Below are 18,041 nucleotides of genomic sequence, written 5' to 3' on the forward strand. Positions count from 1 at the left end.
GGGTCAAGCCGCTTCCTAAGGAGCAACGCACTGTCATTGAATCAGAACTTATTGGTCTGCAAATCCGGACCAATAAGTTTTGATTCAGGGAATTGTTAGTGGATTTTGAGAAGGAAGGAAAATCCTTCTGGTTAGTACTATTGCTTGATCGCACCAGTAACCCTCAGCTAACCATCATATCCATGTTATCTTCTTAGACTACCTTTTGGAATTTCCGACTTTTGGAATTTTGGACGACCCACATCACAATTGCATCAATAGATAAAATAATCCCGCCCATCAAGTAAAGTCATCACGTGTAGTTATCGACATCTTTCTGTTTCTCTTCTAACAAGGTAGTACAAAAAAATTTGAAATAGCGTCCTCCGTGAAGAATTATGCCTTTAAAAACAGATAATATAGGAGATGTATGCAGCACTAAGCGTTTTTTTAGAGTTATACGCTGAGCATTCATAAGCGCTGCTAGAGGAAAGAAATAAAAACCACACAAACATTTCAGCAAAAGTGGAGAACTGAAGTTTAGTGAATAGTAAATAGATGAAACCAGAAATCAAGATTGGTGGATACGAGGGAAAAAGTGAGTTCTATATTATACTTGGGTACAATTCTTCCAGTGACAATGCTAGTTTTTTCTTCCTAGAATAGATATTGCTGAAAAACAAATTATTTATGTTCGAAAACAAATAATATATCTCAAACAGTGCATTAAACGCTGCAATGACGCTTTGAATCCCATCAAAGGTTCAAAGTAGATGTTCTATTTTAAATTCGCACATAATGTAAAGATAATGCACGTTGCATGTTGAATTATATTTCTTTAGTACTATTCTCCCTTTACATTCTCGTTTCTCTCATAGAACATGTTGGCTTGCTTTTTCAAAATTTGGACCTTTAATTCCTTCCCTAATAAACTGAAAAGAACTAAACTAAACTAGTCCACAATTTCCACTATTTCTTCTTTATTGACGCACTTAAGGTACCAGGTATAATACTAGATGAAACGAGTAAGAAAACACACAAGAAAACAGAAGGAAAATATATGAATGTTTTGAACAGGAGCTTTACGTATGATAAGCAGGAAATAGTTCTTGTATGTGCTTCTTGTATTTATTTTCTTTTCTGTTGGTTTTACTTTACCCTCATAAGTTTATTCATTCAAAACGCGATGCCCCACGAATTCTCCCGTTTAAAAATGATGAGTTGAGGAATAAGTCGTGTTCATCTTTAAAATGAAAATGGAGAATTTCTCAGACTAGAATAATGACTGCCATTCTGATTTTAAATTCAATATACTCTTGCTTTTCCGATAGTTGAAATGGAGTGTCAAGAGGACAAGATGGAGCATTTTCAATACCATTTTTGTCTTATCTAATCGAGCCACGGATTTCTCTCATAAGAGTGATCACAGCCGGTTAGTCGCGAAGTTACCTGGTGCGTCCCCCGGTAGCGGATAGAGAACTAATCTCGGAACAAAGGCGACCTTGCGCTTGCCCCGAAATGTATGTTAATTCAGGGGACGGACTCCCTGTTTCTGCTGTCCCAGGCTGACTCCTTGTAACATCCTCGTAACCCTCACGTCGGTCCATTCAAAAGCATGACTGGAAGGTGCAAGGGAGGCGGTTTGGAGTCGCCGCCAAACCGCCTCCTCTGCAAAGACAACAAATGAACCCCATCTGTTCACTCCGGGAAAACGAAGCGTTCTCCTAAAACTCATGGAACTAGAGATCGGGAACCAGCCCATGGGTTTTAACGTTATATGCATCAAGCCTGGTAGGATAGCCCCAGGAAAGGCGGGTTCCAGGAGGCCACAGAAACGGAAAAGGATTAGGATGACGATCTACTTATAACGCCCGTACGCTTGCACCGCTCTGCACTGAAGATGTGATAATGCAAGCCAGGAAGTTTAAGTACGACAAGTCATCGGAATGATCGAAACGAGACGACCACCCACTGAACGTATATGAAACAGGGGAAGAACTGTTCTCAGGAACACGCGACAGTAGAGAAGTTGGTGGAGTTGATGTGTGAGAAAATTTCCTCCAACGCCAACTTTGACTATCTTCGTCGCATCGCTTTAACATCAGAGTACGAAGAAGTCGATGCTTTCTATATAGACCAATACAGCTCGCAAATAGAAAAGCTCTATTTGCGAGTTACCGAGTTTCTTCTTCTGAAGTTTGGAAGTTGAAAAGCCCTCTTTCCCACGCGGGGCGTGGGAGTCTGGAGAGACGAGTATGCCTTGAATTTCAGAGAGCGAAGTGCCATAACTATCAAAGGCTTTCCAGAGAGGCGATAAAAGAAAACCTCAAAGAGAGGAGAGCAGAAGTATTAGCTGAAGCTGCAGAGGCGAGAAAAATCATTCACTACGCCCGTAGAGAGATCGAAAGACGAGAATGAGTACTCTCCGAAATCCAAAGCATCGAGAAGGGGATTGGGGAAAATTATCCGCGACTTCTACTCTGATCCCTTCGACAGCCATGTCCTCTTGCTTCCTCACCATCTAAAGGAACATAGACATATTATTCCAGAGGTTCTACTGTCCGAAGTGCGACATGCTACCATGTCGGTAAGAAATCGAACGGCATCCGGTCCCAACAAGGAAAGATCTGAACATCTGAAGAATCTTCCACCAGTTTTCATCAATACTCTGGAGAGACTCTTTACCTGTCGGGGTGCAAAGTCCCTAGAAGAAGACCAGCGAGACTGTATTATTGTATAAGAAGGGGATCCACATGACATCGGCAACTATCACCTTATCTGCTCACTATCCTTCATCTACAAGCTATTTACAGGTGTCGATGTGTCGCGAGAATACAAAATGCCGCTATGTCTCACCTTTCTCGACTTAAAAAAGGCCTTTGATTCAGCTGAGACAGAATGTGTCATGGATGGATGGATGAGGAGCTCACAGGTTCGCCAACCTTGTTGCCGATGGTCCACCAATCTTCTGAACTTTTCACATTTAGCACTTGCTCGAATGCAATCACAAACGGACTTTAACTCACCTACTAATCTTTCCTAAATGCGTTCCAGCACGCAACGCTCACGACATTCATCTTTATACTTACACTTTTAGCCATGAAAACATAAGAACATACTGTCTTCAATGTCATAAGCAGAAGTCGTTGTTCGATTTGCTGCATTTACCGACTTCCCCAAGAGACACCTCTTATTAGTGAAGTCGCTTTCTGGCTATGAACTTCAGAAAGACTTCGTGTTTTTGATAGCGCTGGAGAAAGTGGATATCATGTCATTCTGAGACGATCTTTTGTCTCAGCGAAAGAAATTCCCTCACCAGTCGAAACGAAGTCGTTTGTTGGTGCATCTTCCTTGTCCATGGCATGTTGAATACGTAGCTTCAAATTGATTAGCTTGAACTGTAAACAAGATTGACTTTCTTTCTTTCTAGACCTTTCTTTATTAAATAAAAGCCAACTCTTACAGCGTTTCAATTCAGAGGAATAAAAATGAACAGACGGGATGAGAGTGTATTGCGATTACAAACGAATTAGCAGCATATCAAGATCTGTGCGGATTTTGATCTACGGGCTGGCCCATAAGATCTCTTATAAAAGCCTTTGTGATTTTATAGTTGTAGTAGGTGGTGCTACGTTAAATTACCAGCACTAACCAATGTGTTGTACTTTGAATTTGCCTATCGAAAATTGCAATGCTTTCTGTAGGATAATGAAGCGCATGAGAGAATAAGTTATGGCTTTGAACTACCAAGGCAAATCAATCAAAAGTATACTCTCCACTCTCTCCACTTGTGCTCCTCCAACTTAATCAAATCATTTTTCGTTGGTTTTCCATATTTTTTTATAGTTTTTTTGGAAGTGTTTTCCCAAATCTTTGTTATTCTCTTTTAAAATTTTATTCTCTCTTTTAAATTTTTGATTCCTCTTACGATCCTCTCTATGCCATTACTAATCTCACAAACAGCTTCAGTGGCATTGTCTTCGCATTTCAGTTCAATGAATTGAAAAAAAAAACTAGCATCAAAGAATACAGCCTTCCCGCAGATTGAAAAATTCTATATCAAACTGCATGTAAAATTTTGAAGATAGTTCTCATTTCTCTGTGTATTTTTTCCTTTAAAAACGATAAACACTAATGACTTCAACCACAATCCCAAAAGGCATGAGAAGGGATTTCAGAGTTAAAACTACAAATAGATCTTTTCTTGGTAAGATATTCGTTACATCTAATTTATAATCGCGATTTAAAAAACAATGACTGTAACATTCGGATGAGATTTTCAGAGAAACAGTTTTGATTTAGATATTCATCGGATCTGCACCGTAGTAAGCAGTAACCACGAGAATGTTCGCTCGGCTCATATTCAATTTAAAAAGGCAGCGAAAATGCTGCTACATCATTGCTACCGTAAGTGATCAATTAGAACACTGTAGACAACACTGAAAGCGATTTGCGAAACAAGCTAACTTTTCCCAGAAACATCATTATCCTCTATCAACTCGGGCTAATGTCAATGAATGAGAATCTATACAACTACCTTGATGTTTAATCAAAATTTCATTCTTCTTCTCTTCTGCTATTTTGGTCTTCTGCTATTTTGAAATTTACGACTTTGAGAAGAAGACTTTCTGAAAATTTGTTAAGTTCTGGGTCTAGTTTTTTTTCTTGAATTTTGCTCCGTTTTGATTTTACAGTTCTTTGTTGTTTGCTTCTTCGATGTAGTTTACTGGAAGGACACTCTTCTAAGAGATAGAGGTTGCGGTCACAACTCCATGAACGCGTCAGAATTTTTCAATCTGATCAACGCAACATACGGCTCGGACCGAATCTTGTGAGTCACCTACTTTTATTTTAGAGAAACTTCCACTCTAAACATCAGACCTCACATCAAAGATCGAGTTTACGATATATCAGTTGATATGTTGCAGAAAACGTAGTTATAATCATTCTTATTCACACAATTTGTTGATCCTAGGTATCGTCATAATATTCAATAATGTTGCACGCAATATGATCTAATAACAGAATTACCTATGAACTTATGAAATTACCCCTTTGAATCGTCAAAAAAATCAAGATCAAAGTGGATTTGAAAGGTGTTCCGCGAGTGCAGTTTGCGTATCGCAATTTGCAAGCAAGAGGTTCTTGGTGAGTAAATAAAGGTTGTCATCAGATTAACAAAACCGTAGAACTTTCGATCTCTTTATCAACAATCAGGGGCAAACCTTGCTTAACTTGCCTTCCCTTCTTGATTCGCTCAGGGCCGTTGCTGAAAAAAAAAGGAAGGAATGCACTGGCTTCCTTGTCTGTGCCGGTGCGATTATGCGATTATCAGTTAATTTTAACTGTCACTACTTTTGAGCAGGTCAATTTTTTTGCGAGGTCGGGTTCAGAAGAACCCGTCCTCGCAAAAAGGTTGACCTGTTCAAACGGAGCATTCTGATATTCTGATAAGCATTATTACCAATTGAAATGAATATTATCCAAATATTTAACAGTCAGTACCCAAAGTAGTCAGATTTCAGGGAACGCGTTAAAATGGAGGACGAAACCCACCTTCACGTCGTCGACGAAACTGCAGTGTACCATGAAAAATGAGTCACAAACTCTAGTTTTTCGTAGGTTCACACATAATGTCCTGATCGTATCAAATACGATATAAGTGGAATTGACTGCTATGATATACACTACAAGACTTACAGCCTTTATATAAGCCTTTTTTCCGGCAAGAAAGTGTTGAAAATTAGGAACGAATCTAACAATCAAGAAAAAATGGAAGAAAGAAGACAGCTACACTGCCTTATCCAGCAAAGCAACTGTCTTCGAAACATACATAAAGGCGGTGAATCGATATTGTGATCCACTAGCTAATTGATAGTGGTAAATCCTGAATAAGAGTGTCATCACGTTTAGTTTCCTGCAGCAATCCAGACCAAGGCATGTGAAAGCTTTGGTTGCAGCGGTATCCTTAACGTTGCAACTAATTGCAGAAAGTAGAACGACGACAATCCACAATGTCAACACACCTTCCAATGTGCAGATGAGACAGCCGTTCTGCTGCTTGTTTGAGTTTGTATCGGTTCAAAAGAGAAGTTATATTAGTTCCAGAACGAGAAAGTTGGCCGCGCTCTGTTCCATGACAAATTGCATCGTACAGGTACAACCAAGGCAGATTATCATGCCTTTTTTCTGGACTATAAAGTGAAAATAAGCGCGATCACGCTCATAGCCCTGAAACTACACTCACTCCTCTTCATGTTTGTGGAAAAATCCCGAAGTCGTCAATTTGTGACAGTTTAAACTACTCGAGCCCGAATCATATCTACGAATGAATAACTTCCCTCAACACCACGTCCTGACTGGACATCCTATTGATTCGCTCATTTAGGAACGCTCAGTTATCATCGCTCATATCGCTTCTTTTGAGGGCTTCCAAGGTTAACTTGCAACCTATTCCAAGCAATTTAGTCACTTTTCTAGGAGAAATTAAGCGGTAAGGCTGACCGCAGAGTTCAGAGCTGCGTGGGCGCGCATTGGCGGCTCTGCGGTTTTCGTCGTTTAACTATTTTTTATTAACTTTTAACTGTTTTTTAACTAATAATTTTTTTAACTATCTGTCTCTTCACATCCTGACCTCTAATGACGCTTACTTCTGTTCGGATCCCATATCACCGTATGAAAGTTCATCCAGTAATGTGATTGGTTTTAAAGGATCTGCAAGGAAATGAACCACAAGGGCGAATGTCTTTCGATAACGCGAGAGCTCGCGCCATATCTCGGATGGTTCCTCCGATCCGAATGAGACATCCGAACCATTCGCTCTCGTGATCAGTGAGGGGTCCATGCTAGGCGTCTCCGATCCATTCAGTGTAGTCGCTAAGTTGGTGATTGAAAAAGTAGGCATGGAGTTTACCAGTTCAGCTGTTAAGAGGTTTTAAATTGTAAATTGAATCGACCATTTCAGGCTCTGGAGGAGGCGATTCTGCCGAAATGTTAGCCAATAAGATTATTTAACAACCAGCTGTACATTCTATCAAAATCAGTACGACATCCAACTATGCTGAGATTCATTTAAAGTCGTACTTTTCAATTGCTTTGCAACGTGCCAGCTGAATACTATCGACCTGTGAAGAAAGCGCTGTCACTGAGCAGGAGATCGTAGATAGTCCACTTTTTCAAGCGCTGTCTGCATCACAATGTTACTCACAACTTTATTGGGCGGAAAAGACTACATGATCTGTGCAGTTTTGGTGATTATTGAGCGCACTGTTGGGATTAGTCAATAACCACCAAAAACGCAGAGCCGCAAAAACGCGCGCCCGCGCGACTCTGAACTCTGCGGACAGACTCAGATGAGTAGCAGGTAGGAAAGAAGCACGTTACATATATTTTCGGAAATTTTTAACTATCTACCTCTTCAAATCCCGACCTCTAATGACGCTTACTTCTTTTTAGATCCCATATCACCGTATAAAGGTTCATCTAGTAGTGTGATTAGTTCTAAAAGACCTGGAAGGAAAAGGAAGAGAGAGATGAGGAGAGAAATAAGAGCTCATTGGCTTATTCTGGATTATTTTTAACATTTATGCGTCACAGTAGTTTTTTACCTGTAATGTTGACTGTTGTTGAAACCGTTTAGTGAATTCCAAGCATAAAAAAAGACGATAATAATAAAATAATTGACCGAAAGATAACAGAAAGCATTATTTCAAATTTTACTAATCTAATCTTACTAATCCTATTTGCAGGCTGTATGCTGTGAGAGTTATCACTCCGGATTTCGTAAACGTTCACTCGAATTCACCGTTAACATTACCAGATGGTGATTTTCACCTTCTTCCAGATGAACGTTTTGAGGAACGGAACCCATGAAAATTTTCGTTTTCAAGGATTTGAGTTTTTTTGCAGTTTAGAGCTTCGGCGCGGTGGGACAGGCGGTTGGGGATTTGAGGTGGGACTCTCGCTAGCTCTAGCCGTTGCTGCAGTCCAAGTAAAACTAGCGACTGGCCCAACTCGATTCCAACCGCTCGTTCCACCGCGCAGCTTTGAGTGCAGCTGCATCTTCGTAGAGCTTCAGCTTGTTCTGAACCAACTATCTATTCATACAGATACGTGATGATGGTGTACAGTATGACGCAATCACTGCTTCTCGTTCTGACAAGAACAGTTGAGGAAAAACAATGCACTAAACTAAATGAAACACTCAATTTTGTCGAGCAGATAAACCTTTGTTTTGCAGCCAAACTTCACAGTCTGTAGAAAATCTCACTCAGGCGACCATAGACCCCTATGTTCAAGCCTGCCTCCTCTACCACTAAATGCATATTTCAGTAAGCGACGACGAAAGCTCAAAAAATAATGTATGACGTATGATCTTGAAAATATTGCGGTCGGTAAGAGGTTCGATTCTGCCCCAGCCCCAAGCAAACCTTTCCTCCCTTCGGGGTCTATATATTGGTTAAAGGATAAAGTTTCTGGCGTTAATCAATCCGCTTGGGATGCGCCCCCATGTTCACTTTAATTCAGAATCGTTTGAGGTTTACGAACGTGTAACTGGCCCCATACAATGACTTGCGGTGGCTAGCCGATGTGTCAATTCTCGATTTTTATCCTCCCAGACAAGTCTGGTACCAATTTATCGACCACGGTGGAATACAAGGCTTGGTAAGCATTAGGGCGGATTCGAACCTCTGATCGATTGTGCAGGAAGCGTAACCTCTAACTGCTACACTACACCCGCCGATGATATATTGGTACTGGACAGAAATAACGCATCATGTTAACAATCTTACACATCAACTACGTTCCCGCCATCTTATTGAAAAGTGAAGGAGTATTACTTTACTTAGCTTTTGTACATATAACGCTTATGCAAGGAAAAAAAAAGCTAGTCGTTTATTACGTAATTTATAAAAACTAATCTTAGTTCTCAGAAGAATCGCTAAACTCACTGAAACAACCATTTCTCAGCATTTCTTATTATACCACACTTTGTTTTATCTGACAATTCCAACAATTCAACATCGTACAACATCACATTACTGTACCCACGAACCTACGGACCTACGAAAGGCTCCATGGTACGAAGACGAAAATTTTATTGGGTGATACGCTCAACTTCGGATGACTTCCGAATTCTCCTTGCTAATGATTTTTCAGAGTTTTGCAAAAACGACATTGATACAAGTCGATGGAAGGTTAACAAAAAATTTCTGCTCAATAACGTCCACCTAAAAATGGCTGGTAAGTATCTTCTATCAACTCGAACTAAGTTTTTTTTTTTTTTTTTAATTTTGCAGCATCTTCTGCAATCTACGCAACTCATTTTGCATAGGTGATGTAGTCTTTCAGAATTAATATTCTCGAGTGGTGCAGCCAATCTATCCCGAAATACCAGTGCAAGAATGCTTCTAATAGGCCTTGGTGGCGGAACCCTCAACGGTTTTCTTCATCATAATTTCCCGAAAGTGCACATAAATTCAAAATTGCTAGGGATTCAACAGTTTTTCTCTTGTCATTTATGAATACAGATGAATATCACCGTAGTGGAAATCAGCGACCAAATGGTGTACATGGCAAGAAAATGGTTCGATTTGAAGACGAACGATCGACATCAGGTTGTAATCACGGATGGCGTCAAATATATTGAGGACCAGATCAGAAAAGGTGAGAGCACAGGATTCAGGACATTACTTCTTATTGTTGAATGATGGTATATCATTTTAACTGGCTATTTCAAACAAGAAGCAAAGCGTTCCTCGTTTTGAGGAAATACAAAAATCTTAACAAAAAAAATACATTCGGTTCAAAGCGAACTCACATCGCAACTGCGCAAGTGGTTGCACTCAAAGTGACCCGCTGAGACCTTTTCTCAGCTTCAGAGACAAACCGGAGCCAACGATGGTCCCATTGCGACCGCAATCTCTTACGCAATTGCAACAAAAATTGAGCCTTTCCAACCTGACGGCGGCAGTTATCATGCAGTCATTCTTTCAGGAACAAAATACGATGTTGTTGCGGTGGATGCCTGCGATTCCAATCCCAGTTTGAAACGGAAACTTGTATGTCCACTAGACGTTTTTCTCAAAGAAAACGTTATCAAAAATCTTACACGCTTAATCACCAGCAGAGGTGTGAACGCCCTTCTTTTTTTTTCTGTTCTTCTATGGAACATTGGAGCGATAGGGCTCATCTTAGGATAGGATGTTGATTTTAATGTACCGCCACGGAGATAGAATTTGGGAAATTTAGTGACCATTGTAACACAATCACACCGAGGAAATGTACAAAAAAGCAGTCTGTCTTCCTTCTTTTTTTGGGGTGGGGGAGGTGAGAGGGAGGGAGGGGGGTGGGAGAATTTTTCGACATTATTTCTTCATCTTCAAAATGGTCTAACTTATAAAACTCATCTTAAAGGTAGCTAATCACAAAACTGACAATGTTGGGGTCTCTGTGAGCAAATATAGAGTTCGGAGTGTAGATTACGAGGATTGAGTGGCCTCGCCTCCCAATCCTCCTAACAACACATTTGCTCCTTCGAGATACGAAAGAACGGGAACCATTGCACACGGTGCACTTCCCTCAGCAGCCTAATCATTGGATCTACTTGAGTGAACTGATGAGGAAACCTCTCTGATTTTCAACCAGTCTCTCGTGAATACGGCACGTGCACTGAAGTTCTGCTTTTTCACGTACCTCGGAAGAACAAAGCACCTTTTTTCAGGACGATTAGGGGGAATTGAGAGGGGCCACGCTCACACTTGTGATCTAAACCCCTAACTCTACACTAGTCCATACATGATTTTAATATCCATGAACGAAGCTAGAAGTTAGGAAATTTAACGACCAAGCGAACTCAACAACATCAAAGGAAAGTACGGAGAGTTTCTGGCTCTTCCGTTAGCCTTTGCGATCTTCTTGTCATCATTCCTTCAGTGAAGTGAAAGCGCAGAAAAGAATGAGTCATTTTATGGAAATATTCTTCCTTGACAGTACGTACGAGAATTTTTAACTCAATTATATTTGAAGAACAGAGTGGAACAAGGACTAAAATACTCTCGTTGAATTATTTTGAAACTGACGAAAGTTACCTGCTCGACAGTCGCTGCGATGTTTTATGAATTTGAAAATAGACACTTGAGATGTGATCGTGAAGAATTCCTTCCATGCGAAATAACGTCGCCACTTTATCGCAAAGTTAACGCAACGTCTAGAACATAGAATTCATTCAAATTACCAGATATAATGAATAAAGCGTTATATTTGGACGTACATTGCTGCCTATAACATTTTACTGTGAAAAAATGATTGGTTTTCCTAGGAATACTCATCATTAGTACTTTCACGGTGAATATGACTGATGTCGAGGTACATGCACTGGTGGGTTTTTTTCCAAAGTTATTTTCTTTTTTCTTCATTTTTGCAGCTTCACAATTGTTTCACAAGAATTTCTCATCTGTGTATCTTGCTAAGCGAAGACGTGTGGCAAAAATCTGAGAAGATGAGCTTGATTACAATTTAAAATTAGTTATAAAGAGAAAACTGAGATTTAGAGCCCTACTTTCATGGACTATAGTCCTTCTCACATGGATGGATACTTACTGATTATAGAACAAAAGATGAAAAAAGACATTGTGTATAAATAACTGTTCGACTAATTTTCTCAAATAAAACTATTGCAGCTGGAAACCAAATTCTCCAATTTTATCAAATATTGCAACATCGCTAAAAAGGTACGCATTTTACTGACTAATAATATTACCACTACGTACTATTTAAATGTTCTCAATAAATAAAGGACAATTAGTTGTTTTTTTTTTTCAAAGAAAAACTGTTGAGAAAGAAGGATAAAAAATATCCACTTGCAGACATTCTACTGTACGCACCACCAGCCTGAAGCAACAAAGAGCGTCGATTTGCTGGATTTCGTCAAAAACGTTCCACTAAAAATATAAAAATGTGAACCTGCAATGTTCTTAGGGAGGATATTAGTTTTTCGGATTTTTGGATTTGTACAAACGGACATTCCAGAAAATTTCAAAAAAAATCGATCATGTTTGTTGTGTTTGTTGTTTGTCAAAATGTCACGCCACGAATAAAGTCTCACCAGAATCTGATTGACAAAACAAGAAATCACATAAAGTTTTTTTTTTTCATTCAAACTAATGTAGATCCATGGCAGTATCAATCCTGAGAGGTAGTATTGATGAGACAACCAAGATCGAAAAGATAAGACATTTATTGATGCAAGTAGTTCATAAATTCACAAGCCACTGCTCGCAACTACAAAATTTCGGATATCTACACCCCACGAATAAAGAAATATAAAGTAATAGAATACAAATATAAAATACATACTTTTATACAAATATAGAACTATAAATAGGATTGATTTTTCGTATTTCAACATACTAGCTTACTAGTTATTACTATTCTAGTTTTTTACTCTAACACGACCTAAAAATGTTTTAGAAAACACTTTTCTATTTATGCAGTGGAAATCGTCATGATATCCGTGCTAGATTTCACATTCACGGACACGAATTCTTTTCAATTCCCTAATTTTTCATGCAAATAAATTATATCTCTCATTGATAAAAGCATATGAAATTTCATATAGCAGAGGAAAGTTCAAGAAGAGATTGTACAATAATACCCTTTTTCGGGCTCTCGTGTGGTAAGCTGACGGGACATTTTCCTGCTGCAAAACGTCAGCAATTCCCATCCAATATACTTTTCCCAAGTACAGAATGATGAAGTAGAACAAGTTACTACGGTTTCGATGACCAACTTTACTCAGAACGAACGAATTCATCAGGTGCCCTGAGTGAACGGGCAAGGGACTTGTTTTCCACAATTACGACATCGAGTACAGGCCAACTCTGAATGAGAAATTCTTATGCTCTTTTCCATAATTTCTGTTATATGAAGAGGAAACCGTTACTGGTTATCCTATAAGAACGAAAACCAAAACACATCAGTTCAAAACTGACCGCAGCAACGTTTCAACCCTATCACTTACGCTGAAACTACATTCGGTATTCAACTAAGTCATATTCATACCGATGCACCAGTTCAGTTCGAATAGTCTACCGACACGATGTGTTGGCATCAACTGTGTACATAGAAAGCTTATTATATACAATTCCTCTATGTTATAGAAAGAAACTGCAGCAAGATACGCAACACTTCGAATATTAGCTACGAAGTAGAGAATAAAATAAAACTGCGGAAGGTCCCAATCAGAAGAAATGGATTTCATTTGTAGAACAAATCTGACCTATTTTTAGCAAGTCTTGATCGCTGCTTTAATATTATAATAAAAGAATATCTATCTAAGAGTTTTCTTAAAGGCATCACCTTACGAATCTAAAGTGGTACGGATTTCAGGTGGTGTATTCGTATACGGGATGGTAGATTATGAAGAGAAGGTTGATCCCGTCCATTTCTTCCTAATTGCCGTAAAAACTGCTCGGAAGATACAGCTTCGGGCGTTCCGGCGCGCTATTTTCTATATGGAGTTCGATTGGAGCGCGCCAGCCTTGTGCACGCGCCGCATTTTTTTTTTTGGCAATTAGAAAGAAATGGACGGAATCACCGCCCTCTCCATGATATACTATCCTGCATAGGCGAGGAAGTCTTGTTACCCATTTTTCGAAATTTCCAGAACTTTCCATTTTTGGGCTGAACCCATGTTGCACCATGTTGTAGTTGTAGAACATTCTCGGACTTCCTCCACAATACGTACATATAGCCGAGAGGCCTTCCTTAACTTTAATCACGATGTGAATTACGCAAGAGCAAATTCGAGCTATCATCTTTTATGAGTGGCGTGACCGCATTGGAGCAACGGCAGCACCCCGGAACATCAGCAGCAGATTGGGCAAGGGCACCACTATCATCAGGACTATCAAGCGCTGGTTCGCTCGCTTCGCGACTGGAGAAACCGATTTCAAAGACAAGCCTCAGTCGGGAGGCCCCCACGCTGTCGAAGAGTCCGCCACTCTCGACGTTGTCAAAGAGGATCCGGAGATCAACACCCACAGTCTTGCGACGAGTCTCGGGTGTAGCCATCCAACAGTCGTCAGTCGACTACAGGCTCTCGGCTACAAAAAAGCGCTGGCTCAATGGATACATCACACCTTGACAGATTGCACCCAGTTTAACAGGATATCCACCTGTCAATCTCCACTTCTTCGCTTGCATCGAAAGAAGTTTCTCGAAGATCTTATTACTGATGAGAATTTGGTCCTCTGTGACTCTAACGCGCACCTTGCCGTGTGGCTCCCTCGAGGAGAGGAGAAGACCCACCGACGCAAGCCAAATCGGACTTCCATCCCAAGAAGAGTCGTCCTTGCTTCTGGGATTCAAGGGGAATGCTGTTTTATGAGCTCCTCTTAAGGCCACACCGTCAAATACGCTAACCTGCCCCAGAAGCTCGCATCGGCTGATCGGCTGTTCGAGAAAAACGGCCTAGACGAGCTTCGCTGCACCTCCTCCACGATAACGCTGGGTCCCGTGTAGTTAAGGAGACCCATGAAAAACTGGAGGAGTTAGACTGGGACATGGTGTCCCATTCCCCTATTCTCACGACTTTGGACCCTCAGACTATCACTTATTCCGGCCCCTCAAAGCTTTCCTAGCTAAGAAAATCTTCACCAGAAGTCGAACGGGCGGTCAGCGACTTCTTGGACTCCCATCTTCCCAAGTTCTGGAGAAAGGATCGCGAACCTGCCCATTAGGTGGGACACTGATGTAATAAATAATGTCTATAATATTATTGATTAATTTCTATTGGAAGCCGAGTAAAAAAAAAATAAAGCAGAAAAAAATGACAAATGGTGACAAGACTTTCTGTCCAACCTAATATTATAAAGTAGTATAGTAGTATCAATCTTGATTGGTCTCAATCTAAAAAATAAGATTTAATGATAAAACTAGCTCAGTAAACTACTAGTCACTTAACGAAACTGCAACATTTCAAGGATTTCAAACATAAAATGATAAAACTAATAACGAAATTGATATTTCGTCCATTAACTTACCCTCTAGTTTTTTTACACTAATCTGACCTAGGAAATATTTTAAAGAACACTTTTCTATTCATACAATACAAATCCACATGAGATCTAAGCTAGACTCCCCAATCTGAGGCGAGCCATATGTTGGCGCCCAAGTTATTTCCAGCTTCTTAATTTTTCATGCAAATAAATTATATTCTTTATTAATATAAGCATTGGAAAATTTCATATAGCACAGAAAATGTGAAAGTTCAAGAAAGGACTAGATAATTATACGCTTGGCGTCGACTATTCATCTACGAAAGTTTTCAAGGATTATCAGAAGTAATCATTTGAGATCTATGGAAGGCTATTCAAAAGCCTTAGCCAAACAAGAATGTCGTTATATAGGAGCGTCTCATAGTCACAAAACTAAGAGGAAAGATAGAAAAGACAAAGGTTCCAGTATTCTCGTCATATCAACAACAAAACAATTATATCAGTACCACGACGTCAATCGCTTATTCCTTCAGGTGGAGTACCGGTGTCCTTAGGACTGCACGCTTCTCCACCACATCTATTCAACGTATAGTTCAATGACTTGAAAACAGAACAGAACATAAGAAGATACTGAAAGCAACTCACCGAGAACACAAGCCCCTCTCTTCGAAGCGTAAAATCGACATGGCTTCGTCATATATTTTCGAATCAGGGAATTCAACCTAAATTTGCGAACTACAGGTACAGTTTACTTTAGAAATAATGGAAGAAAAATAGAAATATCACCGCAGCTGGTTGCAAAATATCACTACGCTGTCTAAATGACTGATATAGGCCGCAGCCACACCACTTCTTTCACCTACGTCAAACAATGTGCTAGAAATGACAAACTTGACCGACCTTCGTCTGTTTCTTATCCGTTGCATACACAATCGAAGTGCAGCACACCTCGGCTCTTTTAGCTCCTTTGCCAAAAAATTTCCACTGACATACTTCAGATGACTCTGATCCAACGTCTGAAAGATCATTATCTCTATATTCTGTTCCTTACATTTGTTGACAAGCTCATACGGAAAATAAGCCAAAAAAAGCAGTGGATTTACGAATTTCTACAGAAGAGTGGTCTTTCTCTTGGTTTGTGACCGGGAACAAAATACGTATTAAATTCATAGAAGTCGGCTTCTTTGAACAAACTGGAACTTGTGAAAGCATGTTTGATTTGAAAATAATGTAACTCAAGTAACCGTTAACTTCACACCGCCAACAATTAACATTTAGAATGAATGAAAAATCCTCCCTAACCCTTTTTTCAGCAGTAAATCACTCAAATTTTTCTTATACACCAGCAAAAATGTACACAAGGTACCTTTAACGAATAGGATACGGTCATGGAACTTTACTGCCAGTCGATCGAACAACTCCAGATTCTTCATGATATTGTCATCGGACTGACTAGTGTAGGAGTACTTGTTATTGTGTCGGTTGATTAACAACTTGATTGCCGGCTAAAACACCCCGATAACGTATGTTAAATGTAAAAAAAAAACCGCGATGAGCGCACCTTCACTGAATTCAATACTAATCGATCGGCCTCAGCCTTTGTATGGACCACCGGTATACTACACGTCGCTTTAGGCTCACGTACGTCACGACGCGCTCGCAAAGCTTCCAACCACGATTGACACTCGGATGCAAGGTCCTTTGATGAATTTAGATGCATTAAAACACAACAACTGTATACCTTCTAAGCTTTAACACCAACCTGAACGAGATAATACCTCGCTTCAGCGAGGATCTGTTCAACTTCAACGCGGCAATCAGGCAGCGGAACAAAACCATCTCGAAGGAAATCCAAAATCACCCCAAAATGTCGTCCACTTCTATCAATTAAAACCCAGCCATTTGAATCGGTGACTACCTGAAATTAACGTTAATTAGTTTATACTCAAGGTAATCATGAAATGAACCAAATCTCCAATTTTAGAAATTCTTCACCTGCATTCTGCCACTAAACATGGCTCGCAGCATTGTGTCATGCTTGGTTAATGTGGCAAGAGTCGTCTGGAATAGGGCTCCACCAACATTTATTTTAACATAACGATCTGCTGCTGCATCTGGCTGAAAAGAAGTTGGAAAATAACAGTGATCCTCTGCATAGACATAGAAAAATAGAAATAAGTACAGCACCTTCAGATCTGCTGAAGCATGTCATTTAAGCATTCTTAACCCCTCTAACAAAACGGTTACAAACAACAACCGGTGTAATGATTATTAATAAATTACAATAACATTGTAACGATTATTGTTTTTGATCCGTCTTTACATGATTATGCCCTCGCCTCCACGTTTTCTGATGACTACTGATTGTCTTCTCTTTCCAAAAACGTTTTCCACAATAACGACATTGAGTACAGGCCAATTCTGAATGAGAAATTCTTATGCTCGTTTCTTTAATTTATGTTATATGAAGGGGAAACCGTTAGTGGTTATCCTATAAGAACGAAAAGCGAAATACATCAGCTCAAAAGTGACCTTTCAACCTAATCACTTATGCTGAAACTATATCCGATATTCAACTAAGCCATATTCATACCGGTACAGCAGTTCAGTTCGACTAGCCTACCAACACAATGTGTTGACATCAACTGTGTACATAGAAAGCTTCTTATATACAATTCCTCTATGCTATAGAAAGAAACTGCTGCAAGATATGCAACACTTCGAATACCAGCTGCAAAAAAGAGTTAAGAGTTTTCTTAACTTTCCCTCTGGCGAACCCTTGTTGAGGTTTTGAAACGATGGAAGATCCGGTTATAGTTCCAAGGATTCAAACGTTTCATGACAAGATCAATGAACTTCAAAACACCAAAAATAAAACTGGAAATGTGCGGTAAAAAAGGAAATTTACCACTTCATGACAATTTGACGACTCTGGTTTCCACTCCTCTGCTTCTCGAAATACTGGCGGCTCAGTCAGTGACGATATCTCAGACATCTATCGTGCACCTCTATAACAATTGTTAAAAACAATTAATCTGAGCACTATAGAACAAAAAACAGAAG

At 39.7% G+C, this 18,041-nt stretch overlaps 7 protein-coding genes across 8 annotated transcripts; 3 read left to right on the forward strand and 4 right to left on the reverse strand.

Moving 5' to 3' along the window:
* Nucleotides 1-2,080: 2,080 nt before the first annotated feature.
* RB195_008542 (uncharacterized protein) lies at nucleotides 2,081-3,338 on the reverse strand (the record flags this gene model as incomplete). Its single annotated transcript, XM_064195099.1, has 5 exons — nucleotides 2,081-2,170; nucleotides 2,836-2,947; nucleotides 3,006-3,018; nucleotides 3,152-3,229; nucleotides 3,296-3,338. 5 exons carry the CDS (start codon nucleotides 3,336-3,338, stop codon nucleotides 2,081-2,083), a joined length of 336 nt encoding a protein of 111 aa, XP_064046244.1.
* A 985-nt stretch (nucleotides 3,339-4,323) lies between these two features.
* On the forward strand, nucleotides 4,324-5,577 carry RB195_008543 (uncharacterized protein; the record flags this gene model as incomplete). The annotated part of the gene is made up of 3 exons (XM_064195100.1): nucleotides 4,324-4,386; nucleotides 4,674-4,810; nucleotides 5,505-5,577. 3 exons carry the CDS (start codon nucleotides 4,324-4,326, stop codon nucleotides 5,575-5,577), a joined length of 273 nt encoding a protein of 90 aa, XP_064046245.1.
* A 1,048-nt stretch (nucleotides 5,578-6,625) lies between these two features.
* Nucleotides 6,626-6,883, reverse strand: RB195_008544 (uncharacterized protein; the record flags this gene model as incomplete). Its single annotated transcript, XM_064195101.1, has 1 exon — nucleotides 6,626-6,883. The coding sequence occupies one exon, from the start codon at nucleotides 6,881-6,883 to the stop codon at nucleotides 6,626-6,628; it is 258 nt and encodes an 85-aa protein (XP_064046246.1).
* Nucleotides 6,822-11,933, forward strand: RB195_008545 (uncharacterized protein; the record flags this gene model as incomplete). Of its 2 annotated transcripts, none has more annotated exons than XM_064195103.1 (9): nucleotides 6,822-6,910; nucleotides 7,728-7,801; nucleotides 9,139-9,222; nucleotides 9,331-9,446; nucleotides 9,510-9,645; nucleotides 9,976-10,110; nucleotides 11,300-11,358; nucleotides 11,661-11,711; nucleotides 11,847-11,933. In XM_064195103.1, the coding sequence occupies 9 exons, from the start codon at nucleotides 6,822-6,824 to the stop codon at nucleotides 11,931-11,933; spliced, it is 831 nt and encodes a 276-aa protein (XP_064046247.1). The 2 variants fall into 2 exon arrangements, with proteins under 2 accessions (XP_064046247.1, XP_064046248.1); XM_064195102.1 differs by lacking the exon at nucleotides 6,822-6,910 and adding an exon at nucleotides 7,332-7,342.
* A 1,819-nt stretch (nucleotides 11,934-13,752) lies between these two features.
* RB195_008546 (uncharacterized protein) lies at nucleotides 13,753-14,052 on the reverse strand (the record flags this gene model as incomplete). Its single annotated transcript, XM_064195104.1, has 1 exon — nucleotides 13,753-14,052. One exon carries the CDS (start codon nucleotides 14,050-14,052, stop codon nucleotides 13,753-13,755), a length of 300 nt encoding a protein of 99 aa, XP_064046249.1.
* RB195_008547 (uncharacterized protein) lies at nucleotides 13,802-14,125 on the forward strand (the record flags this gene model as incomplete). Its single annotated transcript, XM_064195105.1, has 1 exon — nucleotides 13,802-14,125. The coding sequence occupies one exon, from the start codon at nucleotides 13,802-13,804 to the stop codon at nucleotides 14,123-14,125; it is 324 nt and encodes a 107-aa protein (XP_064046250.1).
* Nucleotides 14,126-15,491: 1,366 nt separating this feature from the next.
* Nucleotides 15,492-17,973, reverse strand: RB195_008548 (uncharacterized protein; the record flags this gene model as incomplete). Its single annotated transcript, XM_064195106.1, has 8 exons — nucleotides 15,492-15,555; nucleotides 15,624-15,700; nucleotides 15,879-15,994; nucleotides 16,345-16,483; nucleotides 16,540-16,677; nucleotides 16,741-16,896; nucleotides 16,974-17,096; nucleotides 17,887-17,973. 8 exons carry the CDS (start codon nucleotides 17,971-17,973, stop codon nucleotides 15,492-15,494), a joined length of 900 nt encoding a protein of 299 aa, XP_064046251.1.
* Between the last annotated feature and the right edge of the window lie 68 nt (nucleotides 17,974-18,041).

Source organism: Necator americanus, chromosome III, assembly GCF_031761385.1.
Source record: "Necator americanus strain Aroian chromosome III, whole genome shotgun sequence".
NCBI classification, from domain to species: Eukaryota; Metazoa; Nematoda; class Chromadorea; order Rhabditida; family Ancylostomatidae; genus Necator; species Necator americanus.